The 17,791-nt window shown below is 52.4% G+C and overlaps 1 protein-coding gene across 3 annotated transcripts in view; it reads left to right on the top strand.

Moving 5' to 3' along the window:
* Positions 1 to 17,791, top strand: part of VDR (vitamin D receptor) — a 39,254-nt gene that overhangs the window by 3,058 nt on the left and 18,405 nt on the right. For all 3 annotated transcript variants that reach the window (XM_042796473.1, XM_042796474.1, XM_032984410.2), the window contains one exon: positions 16,808 to 16,879. In XM_042796473.1, coding sequence (XP_042652407.1) covers positions 16,816 to 16,879 — 64 coding nt within the window. In that variant the 5' untranslated portion in view covers positions 16,808 to 16,815. The remainder of the gene's footprint in view (positions 1 to 16,807; positions 16,880 to 17,791) is intronic.

Genomic DNA, 17,791 nt, shown 5'->3' with positions numbered 1-17,791 from the left:
TGTGGGCAGTGGGTTTTACAGGGTGCCTTTCCGTATTCGAGTACGATGCAGGTGGTAAGTGAATAAATGCAAGTGGCATCTAAATAGTGATATCAGGTTGTTGGGGATGTCTCTCAGTGCTGGGCAGGGGCTTGTCCCGTCGCTCAGGACTGACCTCTCCCAGAGCTGGATGCAGCAGCCCAGGGTGGGGAGCTGTCTGCATCGTGGTTCCTCCTTGCAGCTGGAGATGCTGGGGGACCTGTGATCTGGACGGTGTCTGCCCCGGCTCCTGCAGAAGTGGCTCTGCTTGTCGCCGACTCTTCCCTAAGCAGAGCTGCAAGGGGGTGGTTCCCCCTTTGGGGAACCTCTTGGGTAAGAGGCGGCAGCGGAGCGGCTCGGCTGCTCTGCTCTGGGGTTTGCATAACTCGTGGGAAACGGCTCGCGCTCACCATGCATCACCGAGGCAGAAAGATCAGGGGGCAAAACAAGTGCTGTGTTTTCGGGCGGCGGGTGAAAGTGGTTGCGACAGCCGGCTGCTCATCTCGCAGCCCACGGAGGGCAGGCATGGACCATCTGGTTTCTGTTGTTGGTTTTCTTCCCCCTCACATGACGGTGTATTTTGGGAGACCCAGAGGTGACAGCTTCTGCATTTCAGTTTCCCAGTTACCTTCTTTGCTGCCCGCTCCAGTGCGATGGCAAAGACGGGGTGCTTGTCACTGCATGTGGGCACCCCCTGCTCCCTGGCAACACCCTGTGGTGGGGAGGAGAGGCAGTGGCGTGAATTGAGAACGGTTTTGCAAAGGTGGGGTTTAAAATACAACCCCACAATGAGAGAAATGCAAATGGAACCGCTTCTTAAAATAAATGTATTGACCTACAATTTACTGCTGAGTGTTAAAGCAGCAATTGTGGAAAGCATCCCTCTGATTTGGGCTGTTTGTGTTAAATTTTTTTTTTCTCTGAAGTTGTACCCACTGTGGAGGAGGACAACTGAAGAACCAGGTAATAACAGAGGTGTTTAGCGGATTGTTGTAGGTCCCTTCCAGTTGAACTGTTGTATCCTAGTACCTTTTTTGGAACACCTGTGTGCTGGTGTTTGGCTGACAGCCTGCGAGGACAGCTTGCGTCCCTGGGGTTGGGAGAGGGGAGGACGGTTAAACCAGGGTGTGAGGAACATAAATGACAAGAGGAGCAAAAGTCCAGGGAGATAAGGAAGGTCAGAGACTCTCGAAGGCTTTAAAATAGTTTCTCAGCAGGGATCTGAAGAAGCAGATGCAATGGCTGGGGAACAGGTCTCCTCTTAGTCGAGAGACCTCGGTGTGACTTCGGCTGAAGGGCTGATGTGGCAGGATGTTCACCGGTGCTGCTCTTGCCTGCTTCCACCTTCATTTGAAGTGTTTGCTGAAACAGCTGCGACTCCAGTACAGTTTAACAGCAGTATTAATGTAAACCTCACATGGCTAAGTGAATTTTTGCTACTAATAAATGGAAACAGGGTGTAAAAGTGGTGAAAAACAATGCCTGGGACCTTTATCGGTATATCTAGAAGTACTTTCCTCATTGCCAGGAATATATGCTGTCTGCCCAAGGCATTGGGACCTGCTGATGTCACTTCTGAGCTGTGATTTTTTTTTTTTTTTTTTTTTTTTTCCCCCCCCCCCGGGTCAGTGGACCAGTGGTGAGTGACTCTCATGTCTTCAACAAAAGTCCCGTGTGTGTTTATAGCTCTCCGATTTTTGGTGAAAGCGCTGGTGTGCGGGATGAGGTGAGTTGGATTGTAAAGGGCGTTCTTGACACACGACGTCTTTCTTTCCTCTTTCGTGAGGAGTGTGTGCCTTTTCCTCTGGGTTTACACACCAGAACCCTGCGCTCCCCTCTGCTATGGGGCCTTTCTGTCCCAACGGCTGCGAGCTGGGAGCCCGGCTCGCGTAGGTGCTATTTCAATTTCTCAATGCCAGGCTGCAACACGCAACACCTCCCGCTTTATCAGCGCTCCCACTCCTCCGGCTCGCTTGGGCAAGCAGCCTCCCACGATGGCTGGTGCTCTGGGCGAGGTGATCGGCGGTGGGGGGGGGGAGTCTGTTCCCTCGGGCTGGTGTCCTGTGCCATCTTGTCACCCGCTGCCAGGCAGGGGACAGGGCTTCGGGAGCTGCGTGTCACATCAGGTCTGTAAAGGCTTCACTTCTCCCCCGCTGCAGGGACGTGGGTAGTGCTGACATGGAGGTTTCCTTATAAATAAGCTCTCATGGCTCCATAAACCCGCCCGTTTAACAGAACGCAGATAAGATACACGCGAGGTCTATATTTAGACTTGCTTAGTTTGGCGGAACATCGGTGTCCTTGCTCAGACCTGCGAGCGTTCGCTCACCTTTGTGTCCCCGGGGGGATGACGAGCACTGGCTGCCGCGCGTGGAGCTTGAATGTGACGCCCTGGGAGATGTGGTCTGAGAAGCCCTTGTCTTGCATCGATCCACATCTTCCCAAGGCATTTGTGCCTTCTTGGAGACAGACTTTTTTTTTTTTAACTTGGTCCTGTTTTCACCAGGTCAAGAGATTTCTGTAGCCTGGCTTACGCTGAATGTGGAGATGGTCTGACTAGTTCCTAATCCTGAACTTAAATCTCTGTTTTGGAGACTCTTCCCTAAGGGGGAGAGCCCTTCTCAACCCGGTAGTCCTGACACATGGCTTTTCCCTAGCCTTTTGTCCTGGGATCTGGGTGCAGCAGTTCTCATACCTGTCTGTGCCTGATAACTGGAGTTTCAAGTTGTGCTCTCGCTGGCACGCTCAAAGGAGAGCCAATTGTTTTCTGAGCGTCTCTACTTCATGCTCAGACATTCGAGTAATCCTGTGGTCTGGTCAGTATTGGACAGAGGAGGAGAAACCTGTTTTTCTGTGCTCTGGCTGCTGCCCTGGGTGGCCTCCCACACTGTCCTCCTTGTTGACACTGCACACTGCTGGGAGAGGGCACAAAAACTAGTGTGGTTGGGCTGCCTGACACTCTTGAAATACAACCCATCGCTCTCCATAGCCAGGTAGGAGACCCTGCCTCTGTACCAGGACCACTGCACGTGCACAGGGCTACTGCACTGCAAGAAACACTTCCTTCTCTTTATTTTACTTGTTAGGGATGATAGAATTTCAAGCCAGCGAAGTATGTTGTGACAAAACGTCTGTGAGCATGGCTGTGTGATCTTTGTTACAAAAACTTAGCAGGGAAAAGGTTGAGGTGGGATCTGAGGCAAAGTACTGACAGCATTGCGTGCCTAAATCCATGGGTATGCGTAGACCTACTCACAGGAGGGATGATGCTTAACTTCTGGCAGGTCAGGGACTTCTCACAAACACGGCAGTTACATGCACAGAAAATGTAATTGCTGTTTTTTTCTGCAGCCCACATGTACCTGGTCAGAACGCTTTCTGCTCCAGGGCAAGCTGAATTGAAAATGGCTGATGTGGGGGAATGAGATAGCTACGGCTTGTGTCTGGGAAGAAGAAAAGCAGAATTGCCCACAGACTTCTTGGTAGAGGGGAACAATTTTAACCCTGCTCACCCACTCACTTCCTTGAGTAGCAATAAAATTGCTGGAGAAGAAACTGCCTGCTGAGGGCTGGGCATGACTCTGCCTTGGCATCACGTGCCGTGGCTGTGCTTAGCTCTGAATTTACCAGTCGGCTCGTCCAGGCAGGCAAGAGAAGCAGAGACCTAGGAGCCATCTCCTAGTCCTGCTCCCTGGGCGCCCGTTCCGGGTAAATAGCCGGCCTGGTCTGAGAGAGCTGGCCAGAGAGGACCAGGGGCTCAGCAGAGCTTGGCTTGTGAGTCTGATTCCTTCTTTAGGGTCCCTGAGCTCCAGCAAGAGGCTGTAATTCTGACCAAAACTTCGCTTCAAGGAAAACCAGCAATTAATGTGAAGGTTTAATGGCCGCTGGGTTTGTTTTATCTTTGAGAGATGACATGGGGATGTCCCCTTTGTTTTGTCTGACTTCTGTTTTTCTTGCTCTTTTTCCCCCTTCTGGCTTGGTGCTCTTGTCTCTCTAACCTGTGGCTGCTGTGTTTCTAGTTGTCCTTTAATCAGCTGAGAGAGATCTGTTGAAATCACTGCTCGGCTCGTGGCTCTAAGAAAACCGAAGTCTGGGAACGCTTGAGCTGGAGAGAGTTATGGGTGCATAGGCTGGACTTCAGCATGGATGTAAGGTGGGAGGCAAGAAAGCAAAGAATTAATATATTAAGTAATGACTGAGAAAACATGGCTACAACAAGCTGAGCTTCTGGAGCTTGTGTGCCAGGCAGAGACTCTGAGGAGCTGGTGATTGTTAATCTGGTCCCAGGGTTGTTCACTTGTAGCTCCTATCCTCTTGTGCCTGCATGCAAATATTCCTGGCTGTGGGGTGGCCTCAGATGACATGACTCTGGTGTTTTTCTCGCACAAATTGGAACTACTCCACTGTGATGCTCCAGCCTTGTCTCTTCAGTGCAAGCAGGTCCAGGGATACACTGATTTTGAGTTCCATTTTACCCAAAATCTGGCAGCTCCCGTGGTTATCTCATAACTTCCCTCTTGAACACAATGATGAGACTTTCAGTCCTGTTAATGCTCTATATAGGGAGCTAAACTTTTTTTTTTTCCAACAATAAGATTCTTGTTATGCCACTTACTGTCTGCTGTAATAACAAATTCCTTGAAAATGTGCTCGATGGTGAAGCTGGATCTCCCTTAAACCAGTGAGGAAGCCCGCTGCATTTACCTAGGTCTTGTAACAAGGGCTGGTCAAGGCTTGTGTTTCTATGGTGTTGATTTAGGGTGACTAATCCATCACAAAGCAACTCTTCGGTTGCTTGCCGCTTCTCCGGCTGAGGCTTTCTCCATGTCAGTGTCTTTCCCACCCTGATAAACAAAACGTCTTACAACTATTTGGGAAATAATGCAGCTGAGTCTAAAAGCTGTCATGAGAGCAGCTTGACGAGGCTAGAGAGATGCAAGGGGCTTTAAAAGTTATTTGTCCCCTTTCGTGAGAGGGTTTTGCTTACCGTGAGGTAGACTTTTGAGTGTAGCTGTGTGTTTAAGACCTTTCGTGGTAAACATCTAACAATCTGCTTCTAGCACAGGTCGACCAAAGCTGGCAGGTTTCTACTTCTGGGAATGACCTCGGATGTTGTCCTCTATCTCCTGGAATCTTGGTAAATTAGTTTATTATTTCAAAGGCCACTGAAGCAGATCGGCAGCCTCAGAAGGGCCCTATCTTTGCCACATACATTATGACTTTGTGAATCCCGAGACCTTGACTTCTGGACACTTCCTGGAGAGCTCTGGGTCGGTGCCTTGCAGAGAAGAGCTGGTCTTCTATAGCCTAGTTTTGGTACCTGAGAGTGCCACTGGAGTGGCTTGCCTGGCTTCGTGCAACTTATTCCGAGCAAGTCTGGGGAATGTCTGTGTTGTAATATCTGACCTGCTTGCGTGGGTTTAGCTGTGGCTCTCCCAGCCCTCCTGTCCTCCTCTGGGCAGCCTCGCAGCAGCCAGGAGCTGCTTCTGCTGAAGAGTGGATGTTCAGCTCCTGGCACTTGCTCCAAGTCAGGGGATGAAAGTTTAAACTCTCCTCTTCAGCCAAGCTCTGTTCCTCTCCCAGATCTAGGGCATGTCTGCAGCAGATCATTATTTTTATGCAGACTTCAGTAGTATTCTTGCAGCTTAATCAGCTGGAGAGGAGATTTTCTTCCATCTCTAGCACAAAAAAACAAAGTAGGCTCAATATGATAAATGAGATATTTTCAGTATTTAAGTTGTTGGGGTGTCACTGGGGGGTTGTGTATTCTTGGTGCAATTCCTCTCTCTGGTGGAGAGTGATAGAGCAATTTGCATTCTTAGCAAGAACCTGTTTGCATATATTTCGAAATAAGGGAGAAGCTCTTAAGGAGTGTGGTATTTCCCACATGCAGGGACAGCTCCTTTCTGTTGCCCTTTCCTATATTTTTGGAATATGAGAGAAAGGATTCATCTGCTGCTCTTACCTTGGAATTAGTGATTGGGAAACAAAGGCACAGACGAAGCACACAAGCAGTTTGGAGCGAGAGGGGATGATTGAAATCTAGGAAGGGTTCAGGTGACACTGACGTGGGGAAGCATCTGTGGAAATAATTGCTGTTCTGAATTTGTTTGAGCAGAATATTCCCTTTGACCTGTCCTTGCCGTGCCCTGCAATTAGCTGGGTGCAGATGTGGTGGTGTTACTTGGAGGCGCAACGGTGATATCAGCATGGAAATCATGTTGACTAAGCTAAAGGCAGAGTTTCCACTGGAAACATTAGCTTGGAGAAATAACTCTTCTAGATAAGAAGTGAAAATGTGGAGGAAGGAAATAGCTATTATATGCTACTCCTGTCTGTAGTTAAAATTACAAGCCAAAGGGGTAGGAGAGGCAGAGACATCTGCTGCTGGTAATTTGTGAATGGGTTAGGGTTACAGCACCTTAATGCCAAACACTGCACAGTGCAGCTGGTGTAGATTTAATTTAGGAGCCTGTTCTGCAGTTGGAAATGCTTCGTGCTCAGCCAGCTCTGCGATCCTGCCGAACTGCTGTCCAGGAGCCCAGGGTGAGCAAGTGCCTGATGAGATGATGCTGCTTCTGCATCCTCTGGCTGAGGATACAGACCCTGCACGTGGAAGTAGTCATCTTTAAATTTCAATAAGCCATTGCGGGGGAAAAAATAAGTGCCAGCTGCACTGGCTGTGGTGCCGCAGGGAGAGGGGCCGTGCTGGTAAACATGTGTTTGTTCACCGCATCCATCTGAAAAGCAAACAAATCTCTGCTGCTTACAGCTCGGCAGCAACAGCCCTGCAGTGGCCTCAGCTCGTCACAAAGTGCCTTTGGTAGCTCCAGCCTTAATTTTTTCTTTTCCCTTTGATTTTTGTTGGTAGCTTCCCATAGCTAGCTTTATTCTGCTGCTCTTTAACTCCTTAGGACGGTCAAACAGGACATCCCGTAGTTGAGGATCAGGCTGGGCATGACTTTTCTCCACCTCCCCAGCCTGTGGTAAGTCATAAAGGAGCAGAAAAAAAAACCTCTTAGTGTGGGACTAATTCTTTTCTGTACTTTGTCCTCCTTTTTCTCCTGAGCTAATGAATACTCAGGGCAGGGCCGATGCTGGCTGATAGCTGGCCTGCTTTAAGCAGAGTCTCCCAGAGGAGCGAGCAGGGAGCTCTCGGCAGCCTCTGCTGGCTGCCCTGTAAGCAGAGCTGCTGTAGCTTTGCGGGGACGGGAGCTCGGGGTGCCTGGCGAGGAGGCCGGTTGGCTGTGCCCGAGGTGCAGCCAGGAGCAGGCTCTTCCCCTGAATCCGGGCAGAGCGCCTGGCGGGCTGCTTCGGTGAGTCAGAGGGGAAGTTGGACGGGGCTGAATCCTTCCCGTGAACTGAAATCCTTCCCCGTGCACCTACTGCCCTGGTAGCTTCGGAGCTGAATGAGCCCCTTCCAGCTTCTGCTTCGGCTCCCCTCAATCACAAGGGTGAGGTAAAACTGGGTTTCCACGCTGGCGCCAAACCGGGTGCAGCGCAGTGGGCGCTGCGCGCTTCGAGCGGCAGCGGGAAGCAGCCCGTAGGAACTGCTGGGCCGACGTGCGAGTGTGAACGTGCCACCCGCGTTCGCTGTGTCTGCGGGCCAGTTTTGGACAAACGGGAGCGTTTAGGGATACACACGTCCAGACCAAACTCCTTGGCTGCAGCGGGGTCGGCCATCTCCACCCCTGCCGTCGTGGCAGCGCCCTTGGGCGTAGCGACGCGGGGACTCTGGAAAAAGCTGTATTGACTGAAACTCACGGCCTGAACCAGTCTGTCCCCCAGGCTGCGTCTTTCCAGGGCGCTCCAACTCGTCAGAGCTGCTCACTGGGATTGTAGGCTGCTACTGGGAAGTTTTTAGGCTAACCCGGCTGTGCTGGAGAGCTGAAAAGTGCTTATGTCAAACCTCACGTCAGCCAAGCTGATGAAGCGTTGTGTCTCTGGCTGCTGGGCTAGGCCTGCAAGAAGGTCCGTGTCCACTTTCAGAGCATGCAGCGAAGTGGTGGGAATGGTAAGTTGGGAAAACCTGGTGTCTGGCAGGTTTTTTTCTAGCAGAATGAATAAAATGGCTCTGCCCTCTTCTGGGTGCAGTGTAACTGGATTTGGCAGTAATCAAGAGGGACCATGTAGTGCAGATGGGCAGTTGTACCAGAATTTTAAATTCAGGTTGTAAATACAGCGCTATACTAGCGCCTAAGCTATTGCTGAGATAATCCAGTTTAACATTTTACAGCTGCTTTTTCCCCTTAAACAAACCATAAACACGTGCAGCAGCTTCTGAGTGAAAGAAAACCAACGCAACGTCCATTGCATGGATCCAATGCGTGTTGGGCTTTGTCATCTTACCCAAGCCTTCTGGCCGGCGAGGCGTGGGTTTGGTGACTGCTGTCACTTCTCGTTCATGACTAACATCCTCCCGTGGCACTGCTCAGGAAATGAGGCGCCCTGCAGCGCTCTCGCCGCCGGCGCGGTGGTCTCCCCGCTCCCGGAGGTGTCTAGCTAATTTTTAGACTGCGGTTCAAGCCTAATGGACTGGGAAAGGGGTTTTGCTCTTTGTGGCTTGCAGGCTCAGAGGCGCAGTCCCAGGCGGTGCTGCTTGCTTCGAGGAAAGCCTGTAGAGCAGGCAGGGGATCCCTGCCAGGAGGAGTGGCTTCCCTTGCAAAGCATGTGCCTGAGTGGTTAGCTGCTTTTTTTTTTTTTTTTTTTTTTTTTTTTTCCCCCTCAATATGTGCAGATCAGGCAGGGAGGTGGTGGTCCATGGTGCTGCCCTTGTTCAAGGCACAAGGGATGTCAATCGAACGATGAAATGCAACTTGTTTTGAAGTCCTAGGAGGATTGAGTGAACACGGAATATTGCCATGTTTGTGTGACAGAAGCTAACGGGACCTGTGGAGCCTGAATACCGTGGCTGGCCTCACCCAACACGGGGGACCCCCGTCTCTTCCATGTCTGAACTTGGCTTTGGGAGGGTTGGGAGCTCAGAAGCTGTGAGGCTTGTTTTTTTCCCCTCGGACTTCCTGCTCTCCCGTTCCTGGGCTGTGCTGCCCTAGCACGGGTACGTTTGATCTGCCCTGCTGTTTGCTCTGTCAGTTGGCAAACTTTCACCCTTCCCTTCTTACCTCTGGAGCAGCTCGAGCTGCTGCAAATTGCCTCTCCCCCACATCGAGGGGGGATCTTCTATTTAAGAAGCATCCTTTGAGGATGGGGCAGGCAGCGCCTGTAGTCCGGGCGCTGAAGGGAGGAGAGAGTAGGGGGGGCTCAGACGAGGCTGGGCGAGGTGTCTCCCGCTTTCCTGCTCCACCTGAAAGCGGTCGTGATTTCCCACAACAGGGGAAATAGAATTGTTTAGCCCGTTCCTGGAAACCAGCCCTGGTCTGACTGGACACAGCCCTGCTACACGCTAACGGGAAGGGGTGCCAGCTGCCCTGAACCCCCCCACCACCCCGGGGGACCATGGTGCTGCTGGACTCTGACTCTGGGGGTCACCAGTGCTCCCCAGTTTGGGCCCTCTCAGACCTGCAAAGGGAAAAGAGCCATTGCCATTCCTGCACCAGCTCAAACTGGAGGAGGCAGGGGAGTTGGGAATGGCCGGTCTGTAGGAATGTTTTTTGGTTTTTTGTTTTTTTTTGTTTGTTTGTTTGTTTTTCCAATTGAGTAGTTTTAGCTCTGTGTCCCAGAAAATTAAAATTACAATTGCTGCAGTTGATGTAGCTGATAGACATGTATCCTTAAGTGTGCGACGCTTTCAGCGCTGCTTTGCACGATGTCAAGTCGTGAATCATTGTTCAACGCTTTCTTTGAAATCTAAGTCCATGAGAGCATTGCTTTGCTGAAACTGTTCTCCTATCTAAAAGCTTGTTTTGATTAGTTTTACCCTAGAAATGCTTTTGGGCTCCAAATATCTAAGTGAATCGCTGTTGTAGATGTGAAATGTTAAAATACAGCAGCTCCTTTACTCCCCGTAAAGTTACGGGCAATTTAGGGCCTTGCTTGTTCATGATTAGAGATCACGGGCATTTAGGAGCTGGTTTAATCTAGAGAGGAGGTTTCAAACAGGGAGGAAGAGCCCCAGATCAGGAGGTTTCTACTGAAAAGATTGTTCAGGAAGCCCAAAAGTCCGCCGGACCCCACGGTAGCCAGCGACTCAATGCTGGAGGATGCTCCACCCCTCCCAGTGTGTGTGTGTGTGTTTCCAGTTCCCATGCCGTGGTGCTCGCAGGTCCTTCACCAGCCTCGAAACTCGGTGTTTTGGGTCAGCTCTTGCTTCTTCCACCGCGTTTGCTCCTCGGGGCAGGGACGGGGGGCTGTGGGTGCTGCTGTGATGCTGCAACTGAGCACTCCTCTCTGTTATTACTCTTATCGGCGGCCAACGGCCTCTGCTCTGGGTGGGGTGTGTCGGGCTTGCTCATCCCGGTTGGCAGACGGTCCCGAGACCTGGCTCTGTGTCTGCAAACTCTTGCGTCAAGGTGGACCGGAGAGGATGTGTGCGTGCAAGAGGCTCATCACTTGGGGAAGGAGGGCAGAGCCTGAGTGAGGCCGATGCCAAACAACCCCTTTCCGTCTTCTTGCAGCCAGCCCAGATGGCATCAATAGGTACTGGCTTGGGCCAAAAAGCCCCAAAACAGGGAAGATGCAAAAAGGGAAGCTCTGCCAGCCCGTGTCAAAGTCGTAGCCACATGAGAAGTTGCTTTCATTTATTTGTTGAAGGAGAGTTTGAGAAAGGATGCATTGCTCACATAAAAATCCCATATTAAAGCGATCCAGCTGCCACTAACACGGTGCTGGTGGGGTCTCCTTTGGTTTGCAGATCCAGATGGGTTGCTGCAGTGGGTGCTTTGTCTAATTTTTGTGGCTTGAATGACAGTGTCGTGCCAATGTGGAGTCAGGTTGGAAGTATTTTTGATGCGGTGCCCAAGCTGTAATCTGGAAATCTGTTTACTTCATTCCTTCCAGTCAAGGGAATGGCACTTAGAAATATTTTCTGCTTTTACCTGCGCATGTAAGGATTTGTTGCCTAATTGTAATGTGAGATCCCATAAAGCTCCCTGGCTAATGTGGTAGATGAGCTTGTAAATGGCCAGGTGCTTTTTCTTCTGCCTCTCCACACCAGTGAAGCTGCTGAGGGTTTGCACCATGATGCTCATCTCCAGCCAGCCCTTGTCCCTGCTGTAAGCTGGCTTCCTTGGCCCCTTTCCCAGGTCACTGAACAGGCTTCTCCTGCATTTCCCATTCAGGGTTGATGCAATTCGGGCTCAGACTCCAGCCCCCGGTCTCCTGTCTTGCAGCAGGTGAGAGGAAGCGCGCCCGCCATCCTTAGACCTGCCTGTGTTTGAGGACTCATCGCTGCATCTTTGGGTGTGGGCGGCTGGATGGGATTTGCAGCCTACTTGGGGGGGGGGGGGGGTTGCATGCCCTGCAGCTCCTGTGTGCCTCCAGGCTCTCCGGGTGCTGCTCTGACACCTCCGCAGAGCGGTCAGCCTTCACAAGAGAGTCAGGAAAGGGTAATATCGCTGTGCTGTTAGCCAGGTGTGGGATTCCAGGGTCAGCTGGGGACTGGCCTCTGCAACCCCTCTCCTCCCTCCTGGTTTCCCAGATTCTGGATGCGATGGTATGGATGCTCTGTGGTGCTGGAGGTGTGGGGTCACAGTGTGGCCCCAGGGGGCTGGCGAGAGCCCCGCTGGGCTGAGAGCAGACCTGGTCTTGCTCTGTAAATTCTTTTTTTTTTTTTTTTTTTTTTTTTTTTTTAAGCTTTGTTGCCAGGGACATGGCTGCTCAGATGTCTGCTCCTAATCACATTACAGCCACCAGCGCTCCCCGGTAACAGGGTTCAGCATCTCCCTGGGCTTTTAGGGACCCCATAAGTGCCTGGTTCCTCACAAGGAATGAGATTAGCATCCTGTTTGTCAGAGAGGGATTTTAAGTGTCTCTGACTTTCTTGAAACTAATATTTGTAGCTCCTTTGGTTGTCACACAGCTGGACCCTCCCCCAAATACCTCGTTGCAGTGACATGTTGTTTGCAGACTGGGAGTGTCTGGGCTCTCCAGGGTAGGAATTGTCACGCTTACGTGTTGCCTGGCATGGAGGAGCCTCCAGCCTTGGTCTGGGGGCGTTAGAAGAGGCTCCGGGAGGGTTTGACATCTAATCAAATGAATGGAGGAAGGGGTGGCAGGAGCTGACTTGCATCAGGTAATAAATAGCTGCCAGCCTCGTGACACTGCCAGGCTTGCTGGGTGGCCTTGCCCCGCTCCCAGGAGGTTGCAGTCGCTCTGGGCCTTGCAAAAAAACAACATTCTTCCAGCCTTGAGATGGAGGTGAGCGGTGGGAAGAGAGACCCAACCGTGCGGCAGCACACACAGCTCCATCTGCTCCACCCATCCACGTGCAACACGCAGACATCATCCGTGCACGGGGCTGGTGCTGGGCTCGCGTGGGAGCAGTGCTTTGTCTTCCCAGGGGGCTGTCAATCCGCTGTCAGATAAATCTCATGGAAAGCAGCGAAATAACCGGGCTCCCTGGAGCTACAGAAGGAAATTATTTAATTGTCTTTTTTAATAGAGAAAGGGGTTGCTCGCATGCCGCAACTAGATGTCATGAATAGGCTGATTTGTACTGGAAAAAGCTTCTTAAAAGGCAAGTGTGTTGCCAGAGGCTCTGCAGAGACTCTGTGGAGCATCGTTTTGTTTTGACATGTCAACAGTGGTATTAATTGAGTGTGAGCCAGGAAAATAGTAAACACTCCATGTAAATGAATGGGTCTCTCCAAGACTTAGCAGAGTCTTCAGTAGCAAGTCAGAGCAGTGCCAAGGGTGAGGATTTACTCAGACTTCAGAAACCAGCCTGTTCCTTTCAGGCCATGCGGGTAAAGTTTTTTTGTTTTGCTTGGCATATAAATTAACCAAAAAATGCATTTTGATGGAGCAACAAAGATACTGAGAATGTGACAAATACTTTAACAGTATTGTAACAGTTTATATTCTGCATCCTGAAAAATGTTTAACAAGGGTAGTCTCAAAACACCCCAGACTTCAAAGCCTCTGTCATGAAATGTCACTCTTGGTTTTTGGGAATGTTCAGCTGTTCTTTAACCGGCTTGGTTTCTCCCCCAAATTTCAGCGCAGCCTGAACCTCCTGAGGAGCAATTGGCTGAATACAAACCCATATCCTTGCATCTTTGGCCAGACAAAGCCCTGGTCTTGCTTCGACATCTCTCTTCCACTGAGCATTCCTGTTAACATGTATTTCTGGCTTTGCACGTCAGGGAAGCGTGGGGCATCTGAAGCCCAGCTGGCTGCTGAGCAGCAGCCCCGCGACCAGTCCCCCAGCACTGGTTTCTGCCTCTGGTTTTGTCTCTGCTTGTGTGGTATTCCCAGCTCTGGCTACTGCTGTGGCTAGTGGAAGGAAGGAAGCATTTCGGTGCCGCGATGCTGGGAGGGAAACCTGCCGCTGTGCAGACACTGAAGGCGAGTGACTAAGGCTTTCAGCTGGAGCAATCCTCCTCCAAAGCCTTTTCCCTTCTGCCACGTCCTGCTGAGCTGTGAGTGTGAGTTTTGCAAGTTGGCAAGAGAAAAAAGAAAGTGATAAAGCATGAGAAAACGCTTTAGCAAAATACTTCCTACCAGTTTCTGAGTGGTTACTGAGAGTACTTAGAAATAAATACAGACTTAAAAGCAAAGGATACCTCCTTGGGCTCAACATAAAGGAGGAAGAAGAGCGTCCGTCTCCCTGTACGGGCAGGTAACTCGCTCCCATTTCTTGCCCTGTAGCACAAGTGCCCCTCCTGCACCCCACGCCAGAGGTTGCGGTGCCTGGGCAGCCCCGCCATGGTCACTGGGCAATGGTTTTAATGGCTGTCAGGCTAATTTTCAGGACGACTCGCCCAGTTTCCTTCTAGCCGGGGAACGGCAAACCCCTCCGGCGGCTGCTCTCCCCCTTTGTAGAGTTTTTGCTTCTAACAGATGTGTGTTAGCCTCCCGGCTGGGTGCTGCTCCCCTCGAGCACACGGCTGTTGAACCGCTGCTCACGCAGGGCTCCCGGCCGGCAGCGCGCCGCTCCGTCCGCGCTTCGCCATCGGTCACCTGCGCCCGGTCCCCACCTGCGGGGCTCCGGTTAGTCAGGCAGGGCTGGAGGCCAAGGCTGGAGACGTTTCTTGCTCGGGGTTAATGACTCTTCCCGTGGTGGCAGTGGAGGCTGTGCGAGGGCTGTGTCACCGGGCCACCGCGTGCCGGTGGGAGAGGGGCTGGCTGTGCCGCAGAGACGTACCGGGGGGGGGGGGGAGGCACGGCACCGCCTTGGCCCGGCTCTTCCAGGCCCCGGTGACCAGCACAAGTGAGTCACCCCTCTGGGTAAGGCAGGGAGGGGTGCACGGGGGGGGGGAGCCAGCTCTTGCCTCTGCCTTGCCACATCCTCCCAGGTACGTGGGATCTATCGCAACCCTGGCCTAAATAACAGCTGCTGGCGGGGAGGCTGGGGCCGAGCTACCCACCGGAGCCCTCTGCACAGCAGTCAGCTGGCTTATTTGTGCTGTTCTTCCCTCTCGGTGTTTCCTGCAGGTGAGCTTTTCCCATGTCTTTAAACCTTGACCGTGGTGGCTTCTATGCCGCTTCGTCATCCGGCAGCATCCCAGCGGCGGGCTCCCGTTGCTAATTACAACCGGGCAGCCTTCCCTGCCTGGGGCTGTTTGGGCTTTGCTGCTGTGACAGCTCTGTACAAACCGCCCTCCCCCCCCCCCCCCCAAAAAAGGATCATCTGGAAGTTGAAATTTTCTGACCTACGCATGGATTTGGTGCCTTGGGAGCGAGGTGATGGGAAACCTTAGATTTGGCAAAGCACGGCTGCTTGGAGTCAACCCCGGGGCTTTGCTGGGGCGACAGCTGAGTTTTTGCAACTTTGCTATAACCAGCTCCAAAACTGGTTTGACCTTTCTGGTATCGGCTCGAAAGAGGTCAGTGCTTTTAATGCAAATTATTTTCCCTTTTCAAGAGGTGAAGGCTAAATGTCAGGCCCGATGAATGGGCGACCTTCCATGGGGGTGGAGGGAAACTCCTGTGTGTGCTCCACCCCGTGCACTAACGTCACTTCCATTATGGGGCTGAGTAACGTTTTCCAAGAAGTCAGAGACAGTAGGTCAAAGCAGCGCTGTCATCCCTGTGGGAATTGCATCTGGCACAGACTAATTACTCTCTATTGAAAACCGGTGAACAAATCACATCTTGCTTTTTTTTTTTTTTTTAATTGAGAGCTGGAGACAGCAAGAGGCATGATGAGGGTTGGGGGGAGACCACTCCTAGGTTGACTGGCTGCCATCAGCACCTGCTTTCCCCATCCTGCCTCATGATGCTGGAGGTGTCAGCATCCCCACGCGTGGCCCTAGGAAGGTGTGGTAGAGCAGGGAGCAACACAAACCACTAAAGAAGTATTAACCGGTGCGTCAGGATGTCTGTATGGCAGGGAGAAGGTTTGCTGAGGTCTCCGCAGGGGGTCTTCAAAAAAGCAGCCCCGCTGCTTGCTGGAGGGAGCCGCCCTGCGTGACCAATGGAGCAGCTTCCAGTTTGGGTGCTTGGTGGGCGTTTTGCTCCGCTGTCAGCACTCCTGGAATCCAGCCCTTCAGGAAGACGAGCCTGCTCGGGGCTGTCTGCGCCCTACTTCCCCCTGCAGACCTCGAAACCTGGTGGGACGGAGGCGGGTGCTCGGCAGGGTGCTGGGGACCTGGCCCGAGCAGGTTTCTGCCAAGCACGGCCGAGTCTCAGGCTTACCCCAGATCCAGAAGCTCCACCGTGTGCTGCTTTTCGGGGGGGGAGGGATCCCCCCCCAGTGCTACTCTCAGCTGTTCACCTCTGCCATGACCCTCGGTGCTAGCCGCAGCACTTGGGGCAGAAAATAAACCCTCTGGCTGGAGGCACGTTGTGTGAGCAGACCGGCTGCGGGCCGGGGTTTGCCTCCACAGCTCTCCTTGCTTTAGCCCTACATTGTGGCACCTTCATCATTTAGGGCTGCGAGTTTGTGTTGAACAGCGGGGTGGCCCGCGGGGACGAGCCAACCCATTGCCCCGTTGCTAATAGAGGTCAGCCAGGCCTTGAGGAGAAGCTCAGGATAAGCAAAGCACCTTAATAAAACCTTTCCCTAGCTCCGTCCCAACACTGTGCTAGCCAGGCGCCAGGGTGGCGCTTCCCATCCGTGAGCGGAGCTGCTGAAAGGACAAAATGCTGTGAGGAGGGAGGAAAAACCTCCGCGTACTCAGCGCTGCAGTGATCCCATTGACTTTGAGCGTGCGCGCTCTGGTGAAGGAGGACCTGCGTTTAGGGCAGCCGCTCAGCTCTGCTTTACGCCATCCCACGCAAGCTGGCGGGTCTCACGCCGCTGCACAGGCTGAATTGTGAAATTTAAATTTATAGGAAAATATTACTGAGGTTAAAGGAACAAGCCGAGCGCCTCTCGCTGTCTCCTTTCCTTCCTGTGCCCTTGCTCTCAGGGTGGCTGCTGTGTTCGCCGGCGCGTTCCCCCAGCTCCCTTAGCAACCCCCCCCCCCCCCGGCACGCGGAGGGTGGCCAGGGCATTGCGATATCTCCTCTTGGATCCGGGGCCGGGAGGTGGTGTGGGAACCAGACAAGTGGTACCCGAGCTGACGGGCTATTTCGAGATCACCCCACCCCGGGCACGGTGCTCACGTCTCGCCAAAGGGCTGGAGCTGAGCCTTGACCGGGGCGTGCAGTCAGACACTCTCCTTTGACTCATCAATAAGTTTTGAGCTGTCTCAGGACTGTGTTCTGTCTGTCTTTTTAATTGCAGGTGGCTCTATGTCCCAGCTCCAGAGCTCCTGGGAAATGCACCAGCAGAGCGTGGCGTATCTTCCAGATACAGGTAAACGATAAACCTCTGCTGTGCGGAGGACGTTCTCCTTGGGGTTGTCTCTGTCTTTTCCTGGGAGCTTTCTCCAAGCAGCGTCGTGGACTAGGACTCCTGCCTAAAGGTGCTAGGACCATTGGCCTTGCTGAGTTTTAGTTGAGATACAGGTGAAACCAAGATTGGGGGGAAAACCTCCAAGCTCCTGGAGCTGCTTTGGGAGCTATGCATCCCCAGGTACTCTGGGGACATCACTTGCTGGCCACAGGGCTGGGCTTTGCGCGCAAGCTCTGCAGAGCTGCTCTCCCCTGGCCCAGGGGATCAAGAGGTGTCCAGGATTCACTGGGATCAGGCAATAGCAGTGTGGTAGACTTCAATTGTAGGGTTGTCCTCTCGCTTTTTTCTGAAATCACTTTTGCTCCAGACTCCCTGTCTGGAGTTACTGGGTGACCGATAAAGAGTATTTTATGCAGGAGGATTCCAGCACCAGCTAAAAACCTTTCGAAAGCAGACGAGGTGCAGCCAGGCAGCAGCTATCTGCCGTCCCCCTTGTGAAAACCTTTAGCCACACTTCAAACAAAACAAAGCGAGCCCTTGAATCAACGTTTCTCATCCCGAGGTGTGCGAAAGGGGTAACCCAGTCCTGCGTATGGGGAGACTGAGGCGCAGGAGCTGCGGTGAACTCGCGGGGTGAGCTGAGCTGCAAACACAGCCTGGCCCGCCGAGCTACTGGATGGTGCCGCCTGAAACTGCAGCTTTGGGATGGGCTTTACTGAGCCTTGGCACCATGGAAACATCTAACCTTTATTTTCCCGGTGCTCTTAGATACTCGGTCTATTCTGACAGCGGACACACTTCCATCACTGGATATTGTAAGCCGGGGAAAGTCTATTAAAAGCTCCATTTGACTGTTCATTTCAGCGAGCTGCG

Source organism: Tyto alba, unplaced genomic scaffold (assembly GCF_018691265.1).
Source record: "Tyto alba isolate M040663 unplaced genomic scaffold, T.alba_DEE_v4.0 Super-Scaffold_23, whole genome shotgun sequence".
Taxonomy (NCBI): domain Eukaryota; kingdom Metazoa; phylum Chordata; class Aves; order Strigiformes; family Tytonidae; genus Tyto; species Tyto alba.
This window is presented reverse-complemented; position numbering and strand designations above follow the sequence as displayed.